Below are 14,375 nucleotides of genomic sequence, written 5' to 3'. Positions count from 1 at the left end.
TGCATCCCACCACCACCCTGCATCCCACTGCTGGCTTTAACCAGCAGCATACCACCCTGCATACCGCTGCTGTCTTTAACCAGCATCATACCACCCTGCATCCCACTGCTGTCTTTAACCAGCATCATACCACCCTGCATCCCACTGCTGTCTTTAACCAGCAGCATACCACCCTGCATCCCACTGCTGTCTTTAACCAGCATCATACCACCCTGCATCCCACTGCTGGCTTTAACCAGCATCATACCACCCTGCATCCCACTGCTGGCTTTAACCAGCAGCATACCACCCTGCATCCCACTGCTGGCTTTAACCAGCAGCATACCATCCTGCACCCCACTGCTGTCTTTAACCAGCAGCATACCACCCTGCACCCCACTGCTGGCTTTAACCAGCATCATACCACCCTGCACCCCACTGCTGGCTTTAACCAGCAGCATACCACCCTGCACCCCACTGCTGGCTTTAACCAGCATCATACCACCCTGCATCCCACTGCTGTCTTTAACCAGCATCATACCACCCTGCACCCCACTGCTGGTTTTAACCAGCATCATACCACCCTGCACCCCACTGCTGGCTTTAACCAGCAGCATACCACCCTGCACCCCACTGCTGGCTTTAACCAGCAGCATACCACCCTGCACCCCACTGCTGGTTTTAACCAGCATCATACCACCCTGCACCCCACTGCTGTCTATAACCAGCAGCATACCACCCTGCACCCCACTGCTGGCTTTAACCAGCAGCATACCACCCTGCACCCCACTGCTGGTTTTAATCAGCATCATACCACCCTGCACCCCACTGCTGGCTTTAACCAGCAGCATACCACGCTGCACCCCACTGCTGGTTTTAACCAGCATCATACCACCCTGCACCCCACTGCTGTCTATAACCAGCAGCATACCACCCTGCACCCCACTGCTGGCTTTAACCAGCAGCATACCACCCTGCACCCCACTGCTGGTTTTAACCAGCATCATACCACCCTGCACCCCACTGCTGGCTTTAACCAGCAGCATACCACCCTGCACCCCACTGCTGTCTATAACCAGCAGCATACCACCCTGCACCCCACTGCTGGCTTTAACCAGCAGCATACCACCCTGCACCCCACTGCTGGTTTTAACCAGCATCATACCACCCTGCACCCCACTGCTGGCTTTAACCAGCAGCATACCACCCTGCATCCCACCACCACCCTGCACCCCACTGCTGGCTTTAACCAGCAGCATACCACCCTGCATCCCACTGCTGGCTTTAACCAGCAGCATACCACCCTGCATCCCACTGCTGGCTTTAACCAGCAGCATACCACCCTGCATCCCACTGCTGGCTTTAACCAGCAGCATACCACCCTGCATCCCACTGCTGGCTTTAACCAGCAGCATACCACCCTGCATACCGCTGCTTTCTTTAACCAGCAGCATACCACCCTGCATCCCACCACCACCCTGCATCCCACTGCTGGCTTTAACCAGCAGCATACCACCCTGCATACCGCTGCTGTCTTTAACCAGCATCATACCACCCTGCATCCCACTGCTGTCTTTAACCAGCATCATACCACCCTGCATCCCACTGCTGTCTTTAACCAGCAGCATACCACCCTGCATCCCACTGCTGGCTTTAACCAGCATCATACCATCCTGCATCCCACTGCTGGCTTTAACCAGCATCATACCACCCTGCATCCCACTGCTGGCTTTAACCAGCAGCATACCACCCTGCATCCCACTGCTGGCTTTAACCAGCAGCATACCATCCTGCACCCCACTGCTGTCTTTAACCAGCAGCATACCACCCTGCACCCCACTGCTGGCTTTAACCAGCATCATACCACCCTGCATCCCACTGCTGGCTTTAACCAGCAGCATACCACCCTGCACCCCACTGCTGGCTTTAACCAGCATCATACCACCCTGCATCCCACTGCTGTCTTTAACCAGCATCATACCACCCTGCACCCCACTGCTGGTTTTAACCAGCATCATACCACCCTGCACCCCACTGCTGGCTTTAACCAGCAGCATACCACCCTGCACCCCACTGCTGGCTTTAACCAGCAGCATACCACCCTGCACCCCACTGCTGGTTTTAACCAGCATCATACCACCCTGCACCCCACTGCTGTCTATAACCAGCAGCATACCACCCTGCACCCCACTGCTGGCTTTAACCAGCAGCATACCACCCTGCACCCCACTGCTGGTTTTAATCAGCATCATACCACCCTGCACCCCACTGCTGGCTTTAACCAGCAGCATACCACCCTGCACCCCACTGCTGGTTTTAACCAGCATCATACCACCCTGCACCCCACTGCTGTCTATAACCAGCAGCATACCACCCTGCACCCCACTGCTGGCTTTAACCAGCAGCATACCACCCTGCACCCCACTGCTGCACCCCACTGCTGGCTTTAACCAGCAGCATACCACCCTGCACCCCACTGCTGTCTATAACCAGCAGCATACCACCCTGCACCCCACTGCTGGCTTTAACCAGCAGCATACCACCCTGCACCCCACTGCTGGTTTTAACCAGCATCATACCACCCTGCACCCCACTGCTGGCTTTAACCAGCAGCATACCACCCTGCATCCCACCACCACCCTGCACCCCACTGCTGGCTTTAACCAGCAGCATACCACCCTGCATCCCACTGCTGGCTTTAACCAGCATCATACCACCCTGCATCCCACTGCTGGCTTTAACCAGCATCATACCACCCTGCATCCCACTGCTGGCTTTAACCAGCAGCATACCACCCTGAATCCCACTGCTGGCTTTAACCAGCAGCATACCACCCTGCATCTTACTGCTGGCTTTAACCAGCAGCATACCACCCTGCATCCCACTGCTGGCTTTAACCAGCAGCATACCACCTTGCACCCCACTGCTGGCTTTAACCAGCATCATACCACCCTGCATCCCACTGCTGGCTTTAACCAGCAGCATACCACCCTGCATCCCACCACCACCCTGCACCCCACTGCTGGCTTTAACCAGCAGCATACCACCCTGCATCCCACTGCTGGCTATAACCAGCAGCATACCACCCTGCACCCCACTGCTGGCTTTAACCAGCAGCATATCACCCTGCATCCCACTGCTGGCTTTAACCAGCATCATACCACCCTGCATCCCACTGCTGGCTTTAACCAGCAGCATACCACCCTGCATCCCACCACCACCCTGCACCCCACTGCTGGCTTTAACCAGCAGCATACCACCCTGCATCCCATTGCTGGCTATAACCAGCAGCATACCACCCTGCACCCCACTGCTGGCTTTAACCAGCAGCATATCACCCTGCATCCCACTGCTGGCTTTAACCAGCATCATTCCACCCTGCATCCCACTGCTGGCTTTAACCAGCAGCATACCACCCTGCATCCCACCACCACCCTGCACCCCACTGCTGGCTTTAACCAGCAGCATACCACCCTGCACCCCACTGCTGTCTTTAACCAGCATCATACCACCCTGCATCCCACTGCTGGCTTTAACCAGCAGCATACCACCCTGCACCCCACTGCTGGCTTTAACCAGCATCATACCACCCTGCACCCCACTGCTGGCTTTAACCAGCATCATACCACCCTGCACCCCACTGCTGGCTTTAACCAGCAGCATACCACCCTGCACCCCACTGCTGGCTTTAACCAGCAGCATACCACCCTGCACCCCACTGCTGTCTTTAACCAGCATCATACCACCCTGCATCCCACTGCTGGCTTTAACCAGCAGCATACCACCCTGCACCCCACTGCTGGCTTTAACCAGCAGCATACCACCCTGCACCCCACTGCTGGCTTTAACCAGCAGCATACCACCCTGCACCCCACTGCTGACTTTAACCAGCATCATACCACCCTGCACCCCACTGCTGTCTTTAACCAGCATCATACCACCCTGCGTCCCACTGCTGTCTTTAACCAGCAGCATACCACCCTGTACCCCACTGCTGTGTGTTGTGTTTCAGCCCTGTCCAGCTGGATGACTGTTCTGTGTGTTGTGTTTCAGCCCTGTCCAGCTGGATGACTGTTCTGTGTGTCTGTATTTCAGCCCTGTCCAGCTGGATGACTGTTCTGTGTGTTGTGTTTCAGCCCTGTCCAGCTGGATGACTGGTCTGTGTGTGTTGTGTTTCAGCCCTGTCCAGCTGGATGACTGTTCTGTGTGTTGTGTTTCAGCCCTGTCCAGCTGGATGACTGTTCTGTGTGTTGTGTTTCAGCCCTGTCCAGCTGGATGACTGTTCTGTGTGTTGTGTTTCAGCCCTGTCCAGCTGGATGACTGTTCTATGTGTTGTGTTTCAGCCCAGTCCAGCTGGATGACTGTTCTGTGTGTTGTGTTTCAGCCCAGTCCAGCTGGATGACTGTTCTGTGTGTGTTGTGTTTCAGCCCTGTCCAGCTGGATGACTGTTCTGTGTGTTGTGTTTCAGCCCTGTCCAGCTGGATGACTGTTCTGTGTGTTGTGTTTCAGCCCTGTCCAGCTGGATGACTGTTCTCTGTGTTGTGTTTCAGCCCTGTCCAGCTGGATGACTGTTCTGTGTGTTGTGTTTCAGCCCTGTCCAGCTGGATGACTGTTCTGTGTGTTGTGTTTCAGCCCTGTCCAGCTGGATGACTGTTCTGTGTGTTGTGTTTCAGCCCTGTCCAGCTGGATGACTGTTCTGTGTGTTGTGTTTCAGCCCTGTCCAGCTGGATGACTGTTCTGTGTGTTGTGTTTCAGCCCTGTCCAGCTGGATGACTGTTCTGTGTGTTGTGTTTCAGCCCTGTCCGGCTGGATGACTGTTCTGTGTGTGTTGTGTTTCAGCCCTGTCCAGCTGGATGACTGTTCTGTGTGTTGTGTTTCAGCCCTGTCCGGCTGGATGACTGTTCTGTGTGTTGTGTTTCAGCCCTGTCCAGCTGGATGACTGTTCTGTGTGTTGTGTTTCAGCCCTGTCCAGCTGGATGACTGTTCTGTGTGTTGTGTTTCAGCCCTGTCCAGCTGGATGACTGTTCTGTGTGTTGTGTTTCAGCTCTGTCCAGCTGGATGACTGTTCTGTGTGTTGTGTTTCAGCCCTGTCCAGCTGGATGACTGTTCTGTGTGTTGTGTTTCAGCTCTGTCCAGCTGGATGACTGTTCTGTGTGTTGTGTTTCAGCCCTGTCCAGCTGGATGACTTTGATGCGTACCTCAAAGACATGAGCAAAGACTCCGCCTACAAGTTCTCTCTGCAGTTTGAGGTAGTATTCTGATGACCTAATGATCCTGTTATACCTGGATTAGATATATGATCATGTTATACCTGGATTAGATATATGATCCTGTTATACCTGGATCATGTTATACCTGGATTAGATATATGATGATGTTATACCTGGATTAGATATATGATCATGTTATACCTGGATTAGATATATGATCATGTTATACCTGGATTAGATATATGATCATGTTATACCTGGATTAGATATATGATCATGTTATACCTGGATTAGATATATGATCCTGTTATACCTGGATCATGTTATACCTGGATTAGATATATGATGATGTTATACCTGGATTAGATATATGATCATGTTATACCTGGATTAGATATATGATCCTGTTATACCTGGATTAGATATATGATGCTGTTATACCTGGATCATGTTATACCTGGATTAGATATATGATGATGTTATACCTGGATTAGATATAGATATACCCTGCATACCACTGCTGGCTTGCTTCTGAAGCTAAGCAGGGTTGGTCCTGGTCAGTCAATGGATGGGAGACCAGGTGCTGCTGGAAGTGGTGTTGGAGGGCCAGTAGGAGGCACTCTTTCCTCTGGTCTAAACAAAAGATCCCAATGCCCCAGGGCAGTGATTGGGGACACTGCTCTGTGTAGGGTGCCGTCTTTCGGATGGGACGTTAAACGGGTGTCCTGACTCTCTGAGGTCATTAAAGATCCCATGGCACTTATCGTAAGAGTAGGGGTGTTAACCCCGGTGTCCTGGCTAAATTCCCAATCTGGCCCTCAACCATCACGGTCACCTAATAATCCCCAGTTTACAATTGGCTCATTCATCCCCCTCCTCTCCCCTGTAACTATTCCCCAGGTCGTTGCTGCAAATGAGAACGTGTTCTCAGTCAACTTACCTGGTAAAATAACGGTAAAATAAAAAAAATAAAAAAAATAAAATACCTGGATCATATTATACCTGGATTAGATTTATGATCATGTTATACCTGGATTAGATATATGATCATGTTATACCTGGATTAGATATATGATCATGTTATACCTGGATTAGATATATGATCACGTTATACCTGGATTAGATATATGATCATGTTATACCTGGATTAGATTTATGATCATGTTATACCTGGATTAGATATATGATCATGTTATACCTGGATCATGTTATACCTGGATTAGATATATGATCCTGTTATACATGGATTAGATTTTGTGTTTGAGTCGTCGCTCATGGCCTGTCATGTGTCTGTTATGTGTCTGTCATGTGTCTGCCATGTGTCTGCCATGTGTCTACCATGTTGTAGGAGCTGAAGAGCGTAGGTCTGGATCTTTCCCATGATGCAGCAGACCTGTTTATCAACAGACCCAAGAACCGCTACACCAACATCCTGCCATGTGAGTGACCGGGGAACTCTGTCTACCAATAGCAGACACTATGCCATGTATAACAGTATGATTTAACATGGTAGTTTATCTGTAGAAACAGACAGGAAACAGACACTATACCATATATAACAGTATGATTTAACATGGTAGTTTATCTGTAGAAACAGACAGGAAACAGACACTATACCATATATAACAGTATGATTTAACATGGTAGTTTATCTGTAGAAACAGACAGGAAACAGACACTATACCATGTATAACAGACAGGAAACAGACACTATGCCATATATAACAGACAGGAAACAGACACTATACCATATATAACAGTATGATTTAACATGGTAGTTTATCTGTAGAAACAGACAGGAAACAGACACTATACCATGTATAACAGACAGGAAACAGATAACTGATGAGTACTGAACAGAACCATGACTTTCCCCAGATGACTTCAGCAGAGTGAAGTTGATCTATTTACACAACGATGAGGGATCTGACTACATCAACGCCAACTACATACCAGTAAGTACCAGTACATACCAACTACATACCAGTAGGTACCAGTACATACCAACTACATACCAGTAAGTACCAGTACATACCAACTACATACCAGTAAGTACCAGTACATACCAACTACATACCAGTAAGTACCAGTACATACCAACTACATACCAGTAAGTACCAGTACATACCAACTACATACCAGTAAGTACCAGTACATACCAACTACATACCAGTAAGTACCAGTACATACCAACTACATACCAGTAAGTACCAGTACATACCAACTACATACCAGTAAGTACCAGTACATACCAACTACATACCAGTAAGTACCAGTACATACCAACTACATACCAGTAGGTACCAGTACATACCCTACATACCAATAAGTACCAGTACATACCAGCTACATACCAGTAAGTACCAGTACATACCAGCTACATACCAGTAAGTACCAGTACATACCAGCTACATACCAGTAAGTACCAGTACATACCAGCTACATACCAGTAAGTACCAGTACATACCCTACATACCAATAAGTACCAGTACATACCAACTACATACCAGTGCATACCAGTAGGTACCAGTACATACCAACTACATACCAGTGCATACCAGTAGGTACCAGTACATACCAACTACATACCAGTAAGTACCAGTACATACCAACTACATACCAGTAGGTACCAGTACATACCCTACATACCAATAAGTACCAGTACATACCAGCTACATACCAGTAAGTACCAGTACATACCAGCTACATACCAGTAAGTACCAGTACATACCAGCTACATACCAGTAAGTACCAGTACATACCAGCTACATACCAGTAAGTACCAGTACATACCCTACATACCAGTAAGTACCAGTACATACCAACTACATACCAGTGCATACCAGTAGGTACCAGTACATACCAACTACATACCAGTGCATACCAGTAGGTACCAGTACATACCAACTACATACCAGTAAGTACCAGTACATACCAACTACATACCAGTAGTACCAGTACATACCAGCTACATACCAGTAAGTACCACTACATACCAGCTACATACCAGTAAGTACCAGTACATACCAGTACATACCAGTAAGTACCAGTACATACCAACTACATACCAGTAAGTAGGGGTACGCACCAACTACATACCAGTAAGTACCAGTAAATACCAGTACATAACAACTACATACCAGTAAGTACCAGTACATACCAACTACATACCAGTAAGTACCAGTACATACCAGTAAGTACCAGTACATACCCTACATACCAATAAGTACCAGTACATACCAACTACATACCAGTAAGTACCAGTACATACCCTACATACCAATAAGTACCAGTACATACCAGTAAGTTCCAGTACATACCAACTACATACCAGTAAGTACCAGTACATACCAACTACATACCAGTAAGTATCAGTACATACCCTACATACCAATAAGTTCCAGTACATACCAACTACATACCAGTAAGTTCCAGTACATACCAACTACATACCAGTAAGTACCAGTACATACCCTACATACCAATAAGTACCAGTACATACCAACTACATACCAGTAAGTACCAGTACATACCAACTACATACCAGTAAGTACCAGTACATACCAACTACATACCAGTAAGTACCAGTACATACCAGTAAGTACCAGTACATACCAACTACATACCAGTCAACAGTAACCATAACCCTGGTTTTCTCCCCCTCTCCAGGGTTATAAATGGGGCGGCAGGGTAGCCTAGTGGTTAGAGCGTTGGACTAGTAACCGAAAGGTTGCAAGTTCAAATCCCCGAGCTGACAAGGTACAAATCTGTCGTTCTGCCCCTGAACAGGCAGTTAACCCACTGTTCCTAGGCCGTCATTGAAAATAAGAATTTGTTCTTAACTGACTTGCCTAGTTAAATAAAGGTAAAATAAATAAATCCCCTAGAGAGTACATCGCCACTCAGGTCCCTCTGCCTGAGACCTGAGCCCCAACAGTATCCATAACCCTGGTTTTCTCCCCCCCTCCAGGGTTATAAATCCCCCAGAGAGTACATCGCCACTCAGGGCCCTCTAGAGACCTGAACCCCAACAGTATCCATAACCCTGGTTTTCTCCCCCTCTCCAGGGTTATAAATCCCCCAGAGAGTACATCGCCACTCAGGTCCCTCTGCCTGAGACCTGAGCCCCAACAGTATCCATAACCCTGGTTTTCTCCCCCCCTCCAGGGTTATAAATCCCCCAGAGAGTACATCGCCACTCAGGGCCCTCTAGAGACCTGAACCCCAACAGTATCCATAACCCTGGTTTTCTCCCCCTCTCCAGGGTTATAAATCCCCCAGAGAGTACATCGCCACCCAGGGCCCTCTGCCTGAGACCTGAACCCCAACAGTATCCATAACCCTGGTTTTCTCCCCCCCTCCAGGGTTATAAATCCCCCAGAGAGTACATCGCCACTCAGGGCCCTCTAGAGACCTGAACCCCAACAGTATCCATAACCCTGGTTTTCTCCCCCTCTCCAGGGTTATAAATCCCCCAGAGAGTACATCGCCACCCAGGGCCCTCTAGAGACCTGAACCCCAACAGTATCCATAACCCTGGTTTTCTCCCCCCCTCCAGGGTTATAAATCCCCCAGAGAGTACATCGCCACCCAGGGCCCTCTGCCTGAGACCTGAACCCCAACAGTATCCATAACCCTGGTTTTCTCCCCCTCTCCAGGGTTATAAATCCCCCAGAGAGTACATCGCCACTCAGGTCCCTCTGCCTGAGACCTGAGCCCCAACAGTATCCATAACCCTGGTTTTCTCCCCCCCTCCAGGGTTATAAATCCCCCAGAGAGTACATCGCCACTCAGGGCCCTCTAGAGACCTGAACCCCAACAGTATCCATAACCCTGGTTTTCTCCCCCTCTCCAGGGTTATAAATCCCCCAGAGAGTACATCGCCACCCAGGGCCCTCTGCCTGAGACCTGAACCCCAACAGTATCCATAACCCTGGTTTTCTCCCCCCCTCCAGGGTTATAAATCCCCCAGAGAGTACATCGCCACTCAGGGCCCTCTAGAGACCTGAACCCCAACAGTATCCATAACCCTGGTTTTCTCCCCCTCTCCAGGGTTATAAATCCCCCAGAGAGTACATCGCCACCCAGGGCCCTCTGCCTGAGACCTGAACCCCAACAGTATCCATAACCCTGGTTTTCTCCCCCTCTCCAGGGTTATAAATCCCCCAGAGAGTACATCGCCACCCAGGGCCCTCTAGAGACCTGAACCCCAACAGTATCCATAACCCTGGTTTTCTCCCCCCCTCCAGGGTTATAAATCCCCCAGAGAGTACATCGCCACTCAGGGCCCTCTAGAGACCTGAACCCCAACAGTATCCATAACCCTGGTTTTCTCCCCCCCTCCAGGGTTATAAATCCCCCAGAGAGTACATCGCCACCCAGGGCCCTCTGCCTGAGACCTGAACCCCAACAGTATCCATAACCCTGGTTTTCTCCCCCTCTCCAGGGTTATAAATCCCCCAGAGAGTACATCGCCACCCAGGGCCCTCTGCCTGAGACCTGAACCCCAACAGTATCCATAACCCTGGTTTTCTCCCCCCCTCCAGGGTTATAAATCCCCCAGAGAGTACATCGCCACTCAGGGCCCTCTGCCTGAGACCTGAACCCCAACAGTATCCATAACCCTGGTTTTCTCCCCCCCTCCAGGGTTATAAATCCCCCAGAGAGTACATCGCCACCCAGGGCCCTCTGCCTGAGACCTGAACCCCAACAGTATCCATAACCCTGGTTTTCTCCCCCTCCAGGGTTATAAATCCCCCAGAGAGTACATCGCCACTCAGGGCCCTCTGCCTGAGACCTGAACCCCAACAGTATCCATAACCCTGGTTTTCTCCCCCTCCAGGGTTATAAATCCCCCAGAGAGTACATCGCCACCCAGGGCCCTCTGCCTGAGACCTGAGCCCCAACAGTATCCATAACCCTGGTTTTCTCCCCCTCTCCAGGGTTATAAATCCCCCAGAGAGTACATCGCCACCCAGGGCCCTCTGCCTGAGACCTGAACCCCAACAGTATCCATAACCCTGGTTTTCTCCCCCTCCAGGGTTATAAATCCCCCAGAGAGTACATCGCCACTCAGGGCCCTCTGCCTGAGACCTGAACCCCAACAGTATCCATAACCCTGGTTTTCTCCCCCTCCAGGGTTATAAATCCCCCAGAGAGTACATCGCCACCCAGGGCCCTCTGCCTGAGACCTGAGCCCCAACAGTATCCATAACCCTGGTTTTCTCCCCCTCTCCAGGGTTATAAATCCCCCAGAGAGTACATCGCCACTCAGGGCCCTCTAGAGACCTGAACCCCAACAGTATCCATAACCCTGGTTTTCTCCCCCTCTCCAGGGTTATAAATCCCCCAGAGAGTACATCGCCACCCAGGGCCCTCTAGAGACCTGAACCCCAACAGTATCCATAACCCTGGTTTTCTCCCCCCCTCCAGGGTTATAAATCCCCCAGAGAGTACATCGCCACCCAGGGCCCTCTGCCTGAGACGAGGAACGACTTCTGGAACATGGTCCTGCAGCAGAAGAGCCACATCATTGTGATGCTGACGCAGTGTAACGAGAGACGCAGGGTGAAATGTGACCACTACTGGCCGTTCACAGACGAGCCGGTGGCCTACGGAGAGATCAGTGTGGAGATGCTGTCGGAGTCAGAATCCCCAGAGTGGACCGTACGCAACTTCAGACTGGGATATGTGAGTGGATCGACAGCATCACATGAACAAAACAAACAACACTGATGTCAAAGTTTAACAAACCAAACAACTCTCGTTGCACGAGAACTACTTTTAATAATTTACACTGAACATATATTATTTAGTATATGTAAAGACAAGATTAAATCAGGAACAGTCTGATGGGTGACAATATTAGCGTATCACTTGTGAATTATATATTACCACTTGTGAATGATGCCCAGCATAAGAAACAATGGCTTTTATTTGCGACTTGTACGGATCATAGTCACACACCTCATGTAGCATAGTCCTATATGTTGTAATAAGGTTAGTATCACACCTCATGTAGCCTAGCCCATAGTCCTATATGTTGTAATAAGGTTAGTATCACACCTCATGTAGCCTAGCCCATAGTCCTATATGTTGTAATAAGGTTAGTATCACACCTCATGTAGCCTAGCCCATAGTCCTATATGTTTTAATAAGGTTAGTATCACACCTCATGTAGCCTAGCCCATAGTCCTATATGTTGTAATAAGGTTAGTATCACACCTCATGTAGCCCAGCCCATAGTCCTATATGTTTTAATAAGGTTAGTATCACACCTCATGTAGCCTAGCCCATAGTCCTATATGTTGTAATAAGGTTAGTATCACACCTCATGTAGCCCAGCCCATAGTCCTATATGTTTTAATAAGGTTAGTATCACACCTCATGTAGCCTAGCCCATAGTCCTATATGTTGTAATAAGGTTAGTATCACACCTCATGTAGCCTAGCCCATAGTCCTATATGTTGTAATAAGGTTAGTATCACACCTCATGTAGCCCAGCCCATAGTCCTATATGTTTTAATAAGGTTAGTATCACACCTCATGTAGCCTAGCCCATAGTCCTATATGTTGTAATAAGGTTAGTATCACACCTCATGTAGCCCAGCCCATAGTCCTATATGTTTTAATAAGGTTAGTATCACACCTCATGTAGCCTAGCCCATAGTCCTATATGTTTTAATAAGGTTAGTATCACACCTCATGTAGCCCAGCCCATAGTCCTATATGTTTTAATAAGGTTAGTATCACACCTCATGTAGCCTAGCCCATAGTCCTATATGTTGTAATAAGGTTAGTATCACACCTCATGTAGCCTAGCCCATAGTCCTATATGTTTTAATAAGGTTAGTATCACACCTCATGTAGCCCAGCCCATAGTCCTATATGTTTTAATAAGGTTAGTATCACACCTCATGTAGCCTAGTCCATAGTCCTATATGTTTTAATAAGGTTAGTATCACACCTCATGTAGCCTAGCCCATAGTCCTATATGTTTTAATAAGGTTAGTATCACACCTCATGTAGCCCAGCCCATAGTCCTATATGTTTTAATAAGGTTAGTATCACACCTCATGTAGCCCAGCCCATAGTCCTATATGTTTTAATAAGGTTAGTATCACACCTCATGTAGCCCAGCCCATAGCCCTATATGTTTTAATAAGGTTAGTATCACACCTCATGTAGCCCAGCCCATAGCCCTATATGTTTTAATAAGGTTAGTATCACACCTCATGTAGCCTAGCCCATAGTCCTATATGTTTTAATAAGGTTAGTATCACACCTCATGTAGCCCAGCCCATAGTCCTATATGTTTTAATAAGGTTAGTATCACACCTCATGTAGCCCAGCCCATAGCCCTATATGTTTTAATAAGGTTAGTATCACACCTCATGTAGCCTAGCCCATAGTCCTATATGTTTTAATAAGGTTAGTATCACACCTCATGTAGCCCAGCCCATAGTCCTATATGTTTTAATAAGGTTAGTATCACACCTCATGTAGCCTAGCCCATAGGCCTATATGTTTTAATAAGGTTAGTATCACACCTCCTGTAGCCTAGCCCATAGTCCTATATGTTTTAATAAGGGTTGTATCACACCTCATGTAGCCCAGCCCATAGTCCTATATGTTTTAATAAGGTTAGTATCACACCTCATGTAGCCCAGCCCATAGTCCTATATGTTTTAATAAGGTTAGTATCACACCTCATGTAGCCCAGCCCATAGTCCTATATGTTTTAATAAGGTTAGTATCACACCTCATGTAGCCTAGCCCATAGTCCTATATGTTTTAATAAGGTTAGTATCACACCTCATGTAGCCCAGCCCATAGGCCTATATGTTTTAATAAGGCTAGTATCACACCTCATGTAGCCTAGCCCATAGGTCTATATGTTTTAATAAGGTTAGTATCACACCTCATGTAGCCCAGCCCATAGTCCTATATGTTTTAATAAGGTTAGTATCACACCTCATGTAGCCCAGCCCATAGTCCTATATGTTTTAATAAGGTTAGTATCACACCTCATGTAGCCTAGCCCATAGGCCTATATGTTTTAATAAGGTTAGTATCACACCTCATGTAGCCTAGCCCATAGTCCTATATGTTTTAATAAGGTTAGTATCACACCTCATGTAGCCTAGTCCATAGTCCTATATGTTTTAATAAGGTTAGTATCACACC

General features: G+C 48.1%; 1 protein-coding gene across 2 annotated transcripts in view; it reads left to right on the top strand.

Moving 5' to 3' along the window:
- The window catches only part of LOC139533497 (receptor-type tyrosine-protein phosphatase O-like), a 100,697-nt gene that overhangs the window by 71,237 nt on the left and 15,085 nt on the right, over positions 1–14,375 (top strand). Inside the window, exons 13-17 of one of the 2 annotated variants that reach the window (XM_071331573.1) lie at positions 5,147–5,228; positions 6,538–6,628; positions 7,068–7,144; positions 9,848–9,883; positions 11,658–11,879. In XM_071331573.1, coding sequence (XP_071187674.1) covers positions 5,147–5,228; positions 6,538–6,628; positions 7,068–7,144; positions 9,848–9,883; positions 11,658–11,879 — 508 coding nt within the window. Of the gene's footprint in view, positions 1–5,146; positions 5,229–6,537; positions 6,629–7,067; positions 7,145–9,847; positions 9,884–11,621; positions 11,880–14,375 lie in introns of both variants that reach the window. The other variant, XM_071331572.1, reaches the window with a different exon arrangement.

Source organism: Salvelinus alpinus, chromosome 11 (assembly GCF_045679555.1).
Source record: "Salvelinus alpinus chromosome 11, SLU_Salpinus.1, whole genome shotgun sequence".
In the NCBI taxonomy this organism is placed as follows: domain Eukaryota; kingdom Metazoa; phylum Chordata; class Actinopteri; order Salmoniformes; family Salmonidae; genus Salvelinus; species Salvelinus alpinus.
The sequence above is the reverse complement of the archived record's forward strand: the minus strand, read 5'-3'. Positions and strand labels throughout refer to the sequence as shown.